Genomic DNA, 15,197 nt, shown 5'->3' with positions numbered 1-15,197 from the left:
TAATTGCCTTGTTCAGGAGCAGAACGACAGATTTGTACCTTGTCAGCTCGGGGATTTGAACTTGCAACCTTTCAGTTACTAATCCAACACTCTAACCACTAGGCTACCCTGCCACCCCTCATCTGACCAGAGTACCTACTTCCATATGTTTGGAAAGTCTCCCACATGCCTTTTAGCAAACACCAAATGTTTCTGGCCACTCTTCCGTAAAGCCCAGCTCTGTGGCGTGTACGGCTTAAAGTGGTCCTATGGACAGATACTCCAATCTCCGCTGTGGAGCTTTGCAGCTCCTTCAGGGTTATCTTTGGTCTCTTTGTTGCCTCTCTGATTAATGCCCTCCTTGCCTGGTCTATGAGTTTTGGTGGACGGCCCTCTCTTGGCAGGTTTGTTGTTCTAAAGCCATGATGTCAAGCAAAGAGGCACGGAGTTTGAAGGTAGACCTTGAAATACATCCACAGGTACACCTCCAATGGACTCAAATTATGTCAATTAGCCTATCAGAAGCTTCTAAAGCCATGACATCATTTTCTGGAATTTTCCAAGCTGTTTAAAAGGCACAGTCAACTTAGTGTATGTACATTTCTGACCTACTGGAATTGTGATACAGTGAATTATAAGTGAAATAATCTGTCTGTAAACAATTGTTGGAAAAATTACTTGTCATGCACAAAGTAGATGTCCTAACTGACTTGCCAAAACTATAGTTTGTTAACAAGAAATTTGTGGAGTGTTGAAAAACGAGTTTTAATGACTCCAACCTAAGTGTATGTAAACTTCCGACTTTAACTGTATATGGAATAGGGTGGGATTTCAGACAGCAGCGGTGTGTGGAAGAAAGGAATTCCTGAACCATGAGAAGAGCTGAAAGGAATGTGTTGCATTCAGGACAAAGCACTAACGAGAACAAAAAGCTGTACTTCCTGGAACTTCAGTCACTTTGAACAGCTAGGACTTCTATCTAACGACATGTTAGACTACAGCCACTCAACAATCAACTGAGCTGCTTACTGTAACTGAGCATTTACTGTAACTAGCTAGCAGATGGACAGGTGACTATACTGTCAGACGCCATCTTGCATTCTCTTTAAAATGCACTTCTTTTGACCAGGGAGATCAGGGCCAATAGGGCTCTAGTCAAATGTAGTGCACTCTATAGTTAATAGCCAGGGAGCCATTTGTGACAGGACCTTTACTGTCACCAGTCCTATATGACAGGACCTGTACTGTCACCAGTCCTATATGACAGATCCTGTACTGTCACCAGTCCTATATGACAGGGCCTGTACTGTCACCAGTCCTATATGACAGGACCTGGGTTGCCAGGTGTGCGTAATGAGGGTTGCCAGGTGTGTGTAAGGATGGGTTCTCACCCTGAGAACCCTGTTGGTGGTGATGACTGGAGGACTCACCCTGAGAACCCTGTCGGTGGTGATGATTGGAGGACTCACCCTGAGAACCCTGTTGGTGGTGATGACTGGAGGACTCACCCTGAGAACCCTGTTGGTGGTGATGACTGGAGGACTCACCCTGAGAATCCTGTTGGTGGTGATGACTGGAGGACTCACCCTGAGAACCCTGTTGGTGGTGATGACTGGAGGACTCACCCTGAGAACCCTGTTGGTGGTGATGACTGGAGGACTCACCCTGAGAACCCTGTTTGGTGGTGATGACTGGAGGACTCACCCTGAGAACCCTGTCGGCGGTGATGATTGGAGGACTCACCCTGAGAACCCTGTTGGTGGTGATGACTGGAGGACTCACCCTGAGAACCCTGTTTGGTGGTGATGACTGGAGGACTCACCCTGAGAACCCTGTTGGTGGTGATGACTGGAGGACTCACCCTGAGGACCCTGTTGGTGGTGATGACTGGAGGACTCACCCTGAGAACCCTGTTGGTGGTGATGACTGGAGGACTCACCCTGAGAACCCTGTTTGGTGGTGATGACTGGAGGACTCACCCTGAGAACACTGTTTGGTGGTGATGACTGGAGGACTCACCCTGAGAACCCTGTTGGTGGTGATGACTGGAGGACTCACCCTGAGGGCCCTGTTGGTGGTGATGACTGGAGGACTCACCCTGAGGACCCTGTTGGTGGTGATGACTGGAGGACTCACCCTGAGAACCCTGTTGGTGGTGATGACTGGAGGACTCACCCTGAGAACCCTGTTTGGTGGTGATGACTGGAGGACTCACCCTGAGAACCCTGTTGGTGGTGATGACTGGAGGACTCACCCTGAGAACCCTGTTGGTGGTGATGACTGGAGGACTCACCCTGAGAACCCTGTTTGGTGGTGATGACTGGAGGACTCACCCTGAGAACCCTGTTGGTGGTGATGACTGGAGGACTCACCCTGAGAACCCTGTTGGTGGTGATGACTGGAGGACTCACCCTGAGAACCCTGTTTGGTGGTGATGACTGGAGGACTCACCCTGAGAACCCTGTTGGCGGTGATGATTGGATGCTGGTCGTTGACGGCTGTGACCTGGATGTACACGGTGCAGGGAGAGCTCTGTTTCCTCAGGCCTGTGTCGTTGGCCACAACGGTGAAGTTGTCTTCTAATGTCTCACTGCTGTCATGGATGTAGTAGATTATCCCCTGCTCCACCTAGAGGGGTCACAGGGCGAGAAAGTTAAGACACTAAAAATAAACAATTTGATTCATTTAAGAAATGCTTATGTATGGGTTAAGTCCTTTATGTAGGTGCATAGTAGATTAATAAGGCATACAGGTATAATTCATTATGAAGCATTCATAAAGCATTGTATGACGTGTTACACATGTCTATAAATTGGTTATAAAGTGTTATCATAATCAATAGTTTGATTGATTACTCCACATGAGAAACTAAACCAATGAAACACCGAGCATCCTGAGGTACTAATATATGATGCGTTTTTAGATTGTGTAGGCTATATATTCTTCTCTGATATTATTCGCAAAAACAATCCAAATATGAACAATCATTGGAGAACTTCACATATTTGTATATTTTTTTTGTTCAACATGAAGAAAGACAGAACGACAGAGAGAGAGATAGAGTCTTACATTACCTGGTGTCTGGTGAAAACCCGTAGAGGAACCCCGGGGTAACGTGAATGTTCAATGTGGCCATTCTGCGGGGGTTCAGACAAGCTATACAGGAAGTTGAGGCCAGAGAAGTGTCGGTTGGTGACCCTGAGCACTTCCTGGGTCAAAGCCTTGGACCCGCCCTCTCTGAGGGTGAAGTTCAACACCTGTAGTAGTAGAAGGATTAGCATTTATTATTCGCCCGCAGTCATAAACTGAAATGTAAAGCATTTCATTGCACTGAATCCTGTGCATATGATAAATAAACTTTGATTTGTACACCACTTTACAACCATAAATTGTCAACGCACAATAAAAACCTATGATAGCATAAATAATGCCACAATACAAAACCTAAAATGCAGTAATTTAAAAATGACAATACCTGTAGAGGGATGAGGTGGGCGATGATGTCCACGGACATGCTGATATTGTTGACCTCCGTGACCCCGTTGGAGACATCCAATAGGAAGGTGTCATTGACCTAAACAGGAAGAAGAGACATTTTTACATGGACCTTTTAGTCATTTAGCAGACACTCTTATCCAGAACAACTTACTATCAGTGCAACTTAGGTAGGTAAAAACAACCACATATCACTGTCATTGCAAGTAAAATCTTTTTCCAAAAAACCCACTATCTGCAAAATCAGTGCTTGTAAGAAAAGACAAATGTGCGCGTGAGAACAAGTGTGAGAAAGATGAGTATAGTGGCTTGGGGATAGTTTGGGGGTGGTCTAGGGGATGGTTTGGGGGTGGTCTAGGGTATAGTTTGGGGTGGTCTAGGGGATAGTTTAGGGTATAGTTTGGGGGTGGTCTAGGGGACTGTTTGGGGGTGGTCTAGAGGATAGTTTGGGGTGGTCTAGAGGATGGTTTGGGGGGGTCTAGGGGATAGTTTGGGGTGGTCTAGGGTATAGTTTGGGGAGGTCTAGGGGATGGTTTGGGGGGGTCTAGGGGATGGTTTGGGGGGGTCTAGGGGATGGTTTGGGGGATAGTTTGGGGGGGTCTAGGGGATAGTTGGGGGTGGTCTAGGGTATAGTTTGGGGGGGTCTAGGGTATAGTTTGGGGTGGTCTAGGGGATAGTTTGGGGGGGTCTAGGGTATAGTTTGGGGTGGTCTAGGGGATAGTTTGGGGGTGGTCTAGGGTATAGTTTGGGGGTGGTCTAGGGGATAGTTTGGGGGTGGTCTAGGGTATAGTTTGGGGTGGTCTAGGGGACAGTTTGGGGTGGTCTAGGGGATAGTTTGGGGGTGGTCTAGGGGATAGTTTGGGGGTGGTCTAGAAGATAGTTTGGGGTTGTCTAGGGGATAGTTTGGGGTGGTCTAGGGGATAGTTTCGGGGTGGTCTAGAAAATAGTTTGTGGTTGTCTAGAGGATAGTTTGGGGGTGGTCTAGGGGATAGTTTCGGGGTGGGTGGTCTAGGGGATAGTTTGGGGTGGTCTAGGGGATAGTTTGGGGTGGTCTAGGGGATAGTTTGGGGGTGGTCTAGGGGATAGTTTGGGGGATAGTTTGGGGGTGGTCTAGGGGATAGTTTGGGGGTGGTCTAGGGGATAGTTTGGGGGTGGTCTAGGGGATAGCTTGGGGATGGTCTAGGGGATAGTTTGGGGATGGTTTAGGGGATAGTTTGGGGTGGTCTAGGGGATAGTTTGGGGGATAGTTTGGGGGTGGTCTAGGGAATAGTTTGGGATGGTTTAGGGGATAGTTTGGGGGTGGTCTAGGGGATAGTTTGGGGGTGATCTAGGGCAGTGGTTCCCAAACATTTTATAGTCCCATACCCTTTCAAATATTCAACCTCCAGCTGTACCCCCTCTAGCACCAGGGTCAGCGCACTCTCAAATGTTGTTTTTTGCCATCATTGTAAGCCTGCCACACACACACTATACGATACATGTGAGTTTTTGCCACAACCCGGCTCGTGGGAAGTGACAAGGAGCTCTTATAGGAGCAGGGCACAAATAATATAATATTAATCAATGATTTTGCTCTTTATTTAGCCATCTTACATATAAAACCTTGAATGACGTTTTGGACACTACATTGAAATTGGTTAACTTTGTTAAAGCAAGGCCCCGGAACTCTCGTGTATTTTCTGCACTATGAAATGATATGGGCAGCGACCATGTTACGCTTTTACAACATACAGAAAGAAGTGTGCTGGTTATCAAGGGGCAAAGTATTCACACATTTTTTGGAATTGAGAGACGAGCTTAAAATTTTCTTTACTGACTATAATTTTCACTTGTCTGACCGCTTGCATGATGATGAGTTTCTCACACGACTGGTCTATCTGGGTGATGTTTTTTTCTCACCTGAATGATCTGAATCTAGGATTACAGGGACTCTACGCAACTATATTGAATTTGCGGGACAAAATTGAGGCTACGATTAAGAAGATGGACTTCTTCTCTGTCTGCATTTACAAGGACAACACACAGGTCTTTCCATCATTGTATGATTTATTTTGTGTACAAATGAACTCAAGCTTACGGACAATGTCAAATGTGATATAGCGAAGCAGCTGAGTGAGTTGGGTGCGCAATTACACAGATACTTTCCCGAAACGGATGACACACGGAAACGGGTGACAATGTCGGTGTGTACGCATTGCTCCGCCTGCCCGCCGCTCAATGTTTGATCCTCTGCTCCGCGCGCTAGAGTGCTTGCTGTTTTTATCCAGGAATGAATGAATGATGAAACAGCAGCTGATGCACTGAAGACTGTACCATTGTCAAATAACACGGTGTGCCATAGGATCGATGACATGGGCGTTGATATTGTTGATCAATTGATGAAGGAAATTGAGAAGAAAAAAAATGGTCCATTATCTCTGTTGTTGGACGAATCAATTGATGTCAGTGGGGAAGCCCAGTTGATTGCGTTTGTGCGATACAGAGACATTTCGGAAATTAATGAGCACATTCTGTTCTGCAAGAAGCTAACGGGGACAGAATTTTCTCAGGGCAGAATCTCGATTGGAAATCCTATTTTCATGTGTGCACGGATCGTGCTGCATCAACGCTTGAGAGAATGAAATGATTAATTGTCCACATAAAGAAGGTAAATCCCAATCTATCATTCACAGGGAGGCATTGGCCAGCAAGAGAATGTCCTGAATTACATGATGTTTTGAATGACGCAGTGTAAAATGATTCACTTTATCATGTCCAGGCCTCTGAATCACCGACTGTTTTGAAGGCTCTGTGGTTACAGTGGGACTGAGCATCAGCAGCTACTGCTTCACACACGATATAACTAGACAGAGGGAAAACACTACAGAGGCTGTTTGAGCTGTGTGCCGAAGTGAGTGATTTTCTGTCTGAGCACTCGCACCCCCTTGTGCCTGTGTTCGAGGACACAGACTGGGGAGCCCGCCTTTGCCAATTTTGCTGATGTGTTCAGCAAACTGAACAACATTTTTATTTATTTATTTATTTCACCTTTATTTAACCAGGTAGGCAAGTTGAGAACAAGTTCTCATTTACAATTGCGACCTGGCCAAGATAAAGCAAAGCAGTTCGACAACATACAAAAACACAGAGTTACACATGGAGTAAAACAACATACAATCAATGATGCAGTAGAAAAAAATAAGACTATATACAATGTGAGCAAATGATGTGAGATAAGGGAGGTAAAGGCAATAAAGGTTAAGAACCACTGGTCTAGGGGATAGTGTCTAGGGGATAGTGTCTAGGGGATAGTGTCTAGGGGATAGTGTCTAGGGGATAGTGTCTAGGGGATAGTGTCTCTCTAGGGGATAGTGTCTCTCTAGGGGATAGTGTCTCTAGGGGATAGTGTCTCTCTAGGGGATAGTGTCTCTAGGGGATAGTGTATCTCTAGGGGATAGTGTCTATGGGATAGTGTCTCTAGGGGATAGTGTCTCTCTAGGGGATAGTGTCTAGGGGATAGTGTCTAGGGGATAGTGTCTCTAGGGGATAGTGTCTCTCTAGGGGATAGTGTCTAGGGGATAGTGTCTAGGGGATAGTCTCTCTAGGGGATAGTCTCTCTAGGGGATAGTGTCTAGGGGATAGTGTCTCTAGGGGATAGTGTCTCTACGGGATAGTGTCTCTAGGGGATAGTGTCTCTAGGGGATAGTGTCTCTCTAGGGGATAGTGTCTCTCTAGGGGATAGTGTCTCTCTAGGGGATAGTGTCTCTCTAGGGGATAGTGTCTCTAGGGGATAGTGTCTCTCTAGGGGATAGTGTCTCTCTAGGGGATATTGTCTCTCTAGGGGATAGTGTCTCTCTAGGGGATAGTGTCTCTCTAGGGGATAGTGTCTCTCTAGGGGATAGTGTCTCTAGGGGATAGTGTCTCTCTAGGGGATAGTGTCTCTCTAGGGGATAGTGTCTCTAGGGGATAGTGTCTCTAGGGGATAGTGTCTCTCTAGGGGATAGTGTCTCTCTAGGGGATAGTGTCTCTCTAGGGGATAGTGTCTCTAGGGGATAGTGTCTCTAGGGATAGTGCCTCTCTAGGGATAGTGTCTCTAGGGGATAGTGTCTCTCTAGGGGATAGTCTCTCTAGGGGATAGTGTCTAGGGGATAGTGTCTCTCTAGGGGATAGTGTCTCTCTAGGGGATAGTGTCTAGGGGATAGTGTCTAGGGGATAGTGTCTAGGGGATAGTGTCTCTCTAGGGGATAGTGTCTCTCTAGGGGATAGTCTCTCTAGGGGATAGTGTCTCTCTAGGGGATAGTGTTGTCTCTAGGGGGGATAGTGTCTAAATGGGATAGTGTCTCTAGGGGATAGTGTCTCTCCTAGGGATAGTGTCACTCTCTAAGGGGATAGTGGGTCTCTAGTGGATAGTGTGGTCTAGGGGATAGGTGTCCTCTCTAGGGGATAGTGGTCTCTAGGGGGATAGTGTCTCTCTAGGGGATAGTGTCCTCTCTAGGGGATAGTGTCTCTCTAGGGATAGTGTCTCTAGGGGATAGTGTCTCTCTAGGGGATAGTGTCTCTCTAGGGGAAGTGTCTAGGGATAGTGTCTCTCTAGTGGATAGTGTCTCTCTAGGGGAAAGTGTCCTAGGGGAATAGTGTCCTCTCTAGGGGATAGTGTCTCTCTACGGGGATAGAGGGATAGTGTCTCTCTAGGGGATAGTGCTCTAGGGATAGTGTCTCTCTAGGGATAGTGTCTCTCTAGGGGATAGTGTCTGTCTAGGGGATAGTGTCTCTCTAGGGGATAGTGTCTCTCTAGGGGATAGTGTCTCTCTAGGGGATAGTGTGTCTCTAGGGGATAGTGTCTCTCTAGGGGATAGTGTCTCTCTAGGGGATAGTGTCTCTCTAGGGGATAGTGTGTCTCTAGGGGATAGTGTGTCTCTAGGGGATAGTGTCTCTAGGGGATAGTGTCTCTCTAGGGATAGTGTCTCTCTAGGGGATAGTGTCTCTCTAGGGGATAGTGTCTTTAGGGGATAGTGTCTCTCTAGGGGATAGTGTCTCTCTAGGGATAGTGTGTCTCTAGGGGATAAGTGTCTATGGATAGGGTCTCTAGGGGATAGTGTCTCTCTAGGGGGATAGTGTCTAGGGTATAGTGTCTCTAGGGGATAGTGTCTCTCTAGGGGATAGTGTCTCTCTAGGGGATAGTGTCTCTCTAGGGGATAGTGTCTCTAGGGGATAGTGTCTCTCTAGGGGATAGTGTCTCTAGGGGATAGTGTCTCTAGGGGATAGTGTGTCTCTAGGGGATAGTGTCTCTAGGGGATAGTGTCTCTCCAGGGGATAGTGTCTCTCTAGGGGATAGTGTCTCTAGGGGATAGTGTCTCTCTAGGGGATAGTGTCTCTCTAGGGGATAGTGTCTCTCTAGGGGATAGTGTCTCTAGGGGATAGTGTCTCTCTAGGGGATAGTCTCTCTAGGGGATAGTGTCTAGGGGATAGTGTCTCTCTAGGGGATATTGTCTCTAGGGGATAGTGTCTCTCTAGGGGATAGTGTCTCTCTAGGGGATAGTGTCTCTAGGGGATAGTGTCTAGGGGATAGTGTCTCTAGGGGATAGTGTCTCTCTAGGGGATAGTGTCTCTCTAGGGGATAGTGTCTCTCTAGGGGATAGTGTCTCTCTAGGGGATAGTGTCTCTAGGGGATAGTGTCTCTCTAGGGGATAGTGTCTCTAGGGGATAGTGTCTCTCTAGGGGATAGTGTCTCTCTAGGGGATAGTGTCTCTCTAGGGGATAGTGTCTCTAGGGGATAGTGTCTAGGGGAGATTGTCTCTAGGGATAGTGTCGCTAGGGGATAGTTCGCTAGGGGATAGTGTCTAGGGATAGTGTCCTCTAGGGGATAGTGTCTCTCTAGGGGATAGTGTCTCTCTAGGGGATAGTGTCTCTCTAGGGGATAGTGTCTCTCTAGGGGATAGTGTCTCTCTAGGGGATAGTGTCTCTAGGGGATAGTGTCTAGGGGATAGTGTCTCTAGGGGATAGTGTCTAGGGGATAGTGTCTAGGGAATAGTGTCTCTCTAGGGGATAGTGTCTAGGGGATAGTGTCTCTAGGGGATAGTGTCTCTCTCGGGGATAGTGTCTCTCTAGGGGATAGTGTCTCTCTAGGGGATAGTGTCTCTCTAGGGGATAGTGTCTCTCTAGGGGATAGTGTCTAGGGGATAGTGTCTCTAGGGGATAGTGTCTCTCTAGGGGATAGTGTCTCTAGGGGATAGTCTCTAGGGGATAGTGACTAGGGGATAGTGTCTCTAGGGGATAGTGTCTAGGGGATAGTGTCTCTCTAGGGGATAGTGTCTCTCTAGGGGATAGTGTCTCTAGGGGATAGTGTCTCTAGGGGATAGTGTCTCTCTAGTAGATAGTGTCTCTCTAGGGGATATTGTCTCTCTAGGGGATAGTGTCTAGGGGATAGTGTCTCTCTAGGGGATAGTGTCTCTAGGGGATAGTGTCTCTCTAGGGGATAGTGTTTCTCTAGGGGATAGTGTGTCTAGGGGATAGTTAGGATAGTGTCTAGGGGATAGTGTCTAGGGGATAGTGTCTCTCTAGGGGATAGTGTCTCTCTAGGGGATAGTGTCTCTCTAGGGGATAGTGTCTCTCTAGGGGATAGTGTCTCTAGGGGATAGTTTCTCTAGGGGATAGTGTCTAGGGGATAGTGTCTCTCTAGGGGATAGTGTCTCTCTAGGGGATAGTGTCTCTAGGGGATAGTCTCTAGGGGATAGTCTCTAGGGGACAGTGTCTCTCTAGGGGACAGTGTCTCTCTAGGGGATAGTGTCTCTCTAGGGGATAGTGTCTCTCTAGGGGATAGTGTCTAGGGGATAGTCTCTAGGGGATAGTGTCTCTCTAGGGGATAGTGTCTCTCTAGGGGATAGTGTCTCTCTAAGGGATAGTGTCTAGGGGATAGTGTCTCTCTAGGAGATAGTGTCTCTAGGGGATAGTGTCTCTCTAGGGGATAGTGTCTCTCTAGGGGATAGTGTCTCTAGGGGATAGTGTCTAGGGGATAATGTCTCTCTAGGGGATAGTGTCTCTCTAGGGGACAGTGTCTCTCTAGGGGATAGTGTCTCTAGGGGATAGTGTCTCTAGGGGATAGTGTCTAGGGGATAGTGTCTCTAGAGGATAGTGTCTCTCTAGGGGATAGTGTCTCTCTAGGGGATAGTGTCTCTCTAGGGGATAGTGTCTCTCTAGGGGATAGTGTCTCTCTAGGGGATAGTGTCTCTCGGGGATAGTGTCTCTCGGGGATAGTGTCTCTCTAGGGGATAGTGTCTCTCTAAGGGATAGTGTCTCTCTAGGGGATAGTGTCTCTCTAGGGGATAGTGTCTTTAGGGGATAGTGTCTCTCTAGGGGATAGTGTCTCTCTAGGGGATAGTGTGTCTCTAGGGGACAGTGTCTATGGGATAGTGTCTCTAGGGGATAGTGTCTCTCTAGGGGATAGTGTCTAGGGGATAGTGTCTCTAGGGGATAGTGTCTCTCTAGGGGATAGTGTCTCTCTAGGGGATAGTGTGTCTCTAGGGGATAGTGTCTCTAGGGGTTCTCTTAGGGGATAGTGTCTCTCTAGGGGATAGTGTCTCTCTAGGGGATAGTGTCTCTCTAGGGGATAGTGTCTCTAGGGGATAGTGTCTCTAGGGGATAGTGTCTAGGGGATAGTGTCTCTCTAAGGGATAGTGTCTCTCTAGGGGATAGTGTCTAGGGGATAGTGTCTAGGGGATAGTGTCTCTCTAGGGGATAGTGTCTCTCTAGGGGATATTTTCTCTCTAGTGGATAGTGTCTCTAGGGGATAGTGTCTCTCTAGGGGATAGTGTCTCTCTAGGGGATAATGTCTCTAGGGGATAGTGTCTCTAGGGGATAGTGTCTCTAGGGGATAGTGTCTCTCTAGGGGATAGTGTCTCTCTAGGGGATAGTGTCTCTAGGGGATAGTGTCTCTCTAGGGGATAGTGTCTCTCTAGGGGATATTGTCTCTAGGGGATAGTGTCTCTCTAGGGGATAGTGTCTAGGGGATAGTGTCTCTAGGGCATAGTGTCTCTCTAGGGGATAGTCTCTCTAGGGGATAGTGTCTCTCTAGGGGATAGTCTCTCTAGGGGATAGTGTCTCTCTAGGGGATAGTGTCTCTAGGGGATAGTGTCTCTCTAGGGGATAGTGTCTCTCTAGGGGATAGTGTCTCTCTAGGGGATAGTGTCTCGAGGATAGTGTCTAGGGGATAGTGTCTAGGGGATAGTGTCTCTAGGGGATAGTGTCTCTAGGGGATAGTGTCTCTAGGGGATAGTGTCTCTCTAGGGGATAGTTTCTCTCTAGGGGATAGTGTCTCTAGGGGATAGTGTCTCTAGGGGATAGTGTCTCTAGGGGATAGTGTCTCTAGGGGATAGTGTCTCTCTAGGGGATAGTGTCTCTCTAGGGGATAGTGTCTCTCTAGGGGATAGTGTTTCTAGGGGATAGTGTCTAGGGGATAGTGTCTCTAGGGGATATTGTCTCTAGGGGATAGTGTCTAGGGGATAGTGTCTAGGGGATAGTGTCTCTCTAGGGGATAGTGTCTCTACGGGATAGTGTCTCTCTAGGGGATAGTGTCTCTCTAGGGGATAGTGTCTAGGGGATAGTGTCTCTAGGGGATAGTGTCTCTCTAGGGGTATTGTCTCTAGGGATAGTGTATAGGGGCTAGTGTCTAGGGATAGTGTCTCTTAGGGTATAGTGTCTCTACGGGGCTAGTGTTCTTAGGGGCTAGTGTCTCTCTAGGGGATAGTGTCTCTAGTGATAGTGTCTTAGGGGATAGTGTCTCTCTAGGGGATAGTGTCTCTCTAGGGGATAGTGTCTCTAGGGGATAGTGTCTTCTCTAGGGGATAGTGTCTCTAGGGGATAGTGTCTGGATCGTTGTAGGGGATAGTGTTCTAGGGGATAGTGTCTAGGGGATTAGGTCTAGGGATAGTGTCTCTTCTAGGGGATAGTTTGTCTCTCTAGGGGATATGCTCTCTAGGGGATAGTGTCTCTCTAGGGATAGTGTCTCTAGGGGATAGTGTCTCTCTAGGGGATAGTGTCTCTCTAGGGGATAGTGTCTCTAGGGATAGTGTCAGGGGATAGGTCTAGGGGATAGGTCTATGGGGTAGTGTCTCTAGGGGATAGTGTCTCTCTAGGGGATAGTGTCTCTCTAGGGGATAGTGTCTCTCTAGGGGATAATGTCTCTAGGGGATAGTGTCTAGGGGATAGTCTCTAGGGGATAGTGTCTAGGGGATAGTGTCTCTAGGGGATAGTGTCTCTCTAGGGGATAGTGTCTCTAGGGGATAGTGTCTAGGGGATAGTGTCTAGGGGATAGTGTCTCTAGAGGATAGTGTCTCTCTAGGGGATAGTGTCTCTCTAGGGGATAGTGTCTCTCTATGGGATAGTGTCTCTCTAGGGGATAGTGTCTCTCTAGGGGATAGTGTCTCTCTAGGGGACAGTGTCTCTCTAGGGGATAGTGTCTCTCTAGGGGATAGTGTGTCTCTAGGGGATAGTGTCTATGGGATAGTGTCTCTAGGGGATAGTGTCTCTCTAGGGGATAGTGTCTAGGGGATAGTGTCTCTCTAAGGGATAGTGTCTCTCTAGGGGATAGTGTCTCTCTAGGGGATAGTGTGTCTCTAGGGGATAGTGTCTCTAGGGGATAGTGTCTCTCTAGGGGATAGTGTCTCTCTAGGGGATAGTGTCTCTAGGGGATAGTGTCTCCGGGGATAGTGTCTTAGGGGATAGTGTCTAGGGGATAGGTCTCTCTAGGGGATAGTGTCTCTCTAGGGGATAGTGTCTAGGGGATAGTGTCTCTCTAGGGATAGTGTCTCTCTAGGGGATAGTGTCTCTCTAGGGGATAGTGTCTCTCTAGTGGATAGTGTCTCTAGGGGATAGTGTCTCTCTAGGGGATAGTGTCTAGGGGATAGTGTCTCTAGGGGATAGTGTCTCTCTAGGGGATAGTGTCTCTAGGGATAGTGTCTAGGGGATAGTGTCTAGGGGATAGTGTCTAGGGGATAGTGTCTAGGGGATAGTGTCTAGGGGATAGTGTCTCTAGGGGATAGTGTCTCTAGGGGATAGTGTCTCTCTAGGGGATAGTGTCTCTCTAGGGGATAGTGTCTCTAGGGGATAGTGTCTCTAGGGGATAGTGTCTCTAGGGGATAGTGTCTCTAGGGGATAGTGTCTAGGGGATAGTGTCTAGGGATAGTGTCTCTAGGGGATAGTGTCTCTCTAGGGGATAGTGTCTAGGGGATAGTGTCTCTCTAGGGATAGTGTCTCTCTAGGGGATAGTGTCTCTCTAGGGGATAGTGTCTCTCTAGGGGATAGTGTCTCTAGGGGATAGTGTCTCTAGGGGATAGTGTCTCTCTAGGGGATAGTGTCTCTCTAGGGGATAGTGTCTCTCTAGGGGATAATGTCTCTAGGGGATAGTGTCTAGGGGATAGTCTCTAGGGGATAGTGTCTAGGGGATAGTGTCTCTAGGGGATAGTGTCTCTCTAGGGGATAGTGTCTCTAGGGGATAGTGTCTAGGGGATAGTGTCTAGGGGATAGTGTCTCTAGAGGATAGTGTCTCTCTAGGGGATAGTGTCTCTCTAGGGGATAGTGTCTCTCTATGGGATAGTGTCTCTCTAGGGGATAGTGTCTCTCTAGGGGATAGTGTCTCTCTAGGGGACAGTGTCTCTCTAGGGGATAGTGTCTCTCTAGGGGATAGTGTGTCTCTAGGGGATAGTGTCTATGGGATAGTGTCTCTAGGGGATAGTGTCTCTCTAGGGGATAGTGTCTCTCTAGGGGATAGTGTCTCTCTAGGGGATAGTGTGTCTCTAGGGGATAGTGTCTCTAGGGGATAGTGTCTCTCTAGGGGATAGTGTCTCTCTAGGGGATAGTGTCTCTAGGGGATAGTGTCTCTCGGGGATAGTGTCTCTAGGGGATAGTGTCTAGGGGATAGTGTCTCTCTAGGGGATAGTGTCTCTCTAGGGGATAGTGTCTAGGGGATAGTGTCTCTCTAGGGGATAGTGTCTCTCTAGGGGATAGTGTCTCTCTAGGGGATAGTGTCTCTCTAGTGGATAGTGTCTCTAGGGGATAGTGTCTCTAGGGGATAGTGTCTCTCTAGGGGATAGTGTCTCTAGGGGATAGTGTCTCTCTCTAGGGGATAGTGTCTCTAGGGGGATCGTGTCTCTATAGTGTCTCTCTAGGGATAGTGTCTCTCTAGGAGATAGTGTCTCTAGGGGATAGTGTCTCTCTAGGGGATAGTTGTCTCTCTAGGGGATAGTGTATCTAGGGGATAGTGTCTCTCTAGGGGATAGTGTCTAGGGGATAGTGTCTCTAGGGGATAGTGTCTCTCTAGGGGATAGTCTCTCTAGGGTATAGTGTCTAGGGGATAGTGTCTCTCTAGGGGATAGTGTCTCTAGGGGATAGTGACTCTCTAGGGGATAGTGGTCTCTCTAGGGGATAGTTGTCTCTAGAGGATAGTGTCTAGGGGATAGTGTCTCTAGGGGATAGTGTCTCTAGGGGATAGTGTCTCTCTAGGGGATAGTGTCTCTCTAGGGGATAGTGTCTCTCTAGGGGATAGTGTCTAGGGGATAGTGTCTCTCTAGGGGATAGTGTCTCTAGGGGATAGTGTCTCTCTAGGGGATAGTGTCTCTAGGGGATAGTGTCTCGGGGATAGTGGCTAGGGAGATAGTGTCTCTAGGGATAGTGTCTCCTAGGGATAGTGTCTCTCTAGGGGATAGTGTCTCTCTAGGGGATAGTGTCTAGGGGATAGTGTCTCTAGGGGA

General features: G+C 48.0%; 1 protein-coding gene across 1 annotated transcript in view; it reads right to left on the bottom strand.

Moving 5' to 3' along the window:
• Positions 1 to 2,086: 2,086 nt before the first annotated feature.
• Positions 2,087 to 15,197, bottom strand: part of cspg4ba (chondroitin sulfate proteoglycan 4ba) — a 57,165-nt gene continuing 44,054 nt past the window's right edge. The window contains exons 9-11 of the mRNA XM_029761987.1: positions 3,455 to 3,553; positions 3,054 to 3,236; positions 2,087 to 2,607 (exon numbers count right to left, since the gene is read on the bottom strand). Coding sequence (XP_029617847.1) covers positions 2,269 to 2,607; positions 3,054 to 3,236; positions 3,455 to 3,553 — 621 coding nt within the window. The 3' untranslated portion in view covers positions 2,087 to 2,268. The remainder of the gene's footprint in view (positions 2,608 to 3,053; positions 3,237 to 3,454; positions 3,554 to 15,197) is intronic.

The sequence above is a fragment of the Salmo trutta genome, chromosome 9, assembly GCF_901001165.1.
Source record: "Salmo trutta chromosome 9, fSalTru1.1, whole genome shotgun sequence".
NCBI lineage: Eukaryota > Metazoa > Chordata > Actinopteri > Salmoniformes > Salmonidae > Salmo > Salmo trutta.
This window is presented reverse-complemented; position numbering and strand designations above follow the sequence as displayed.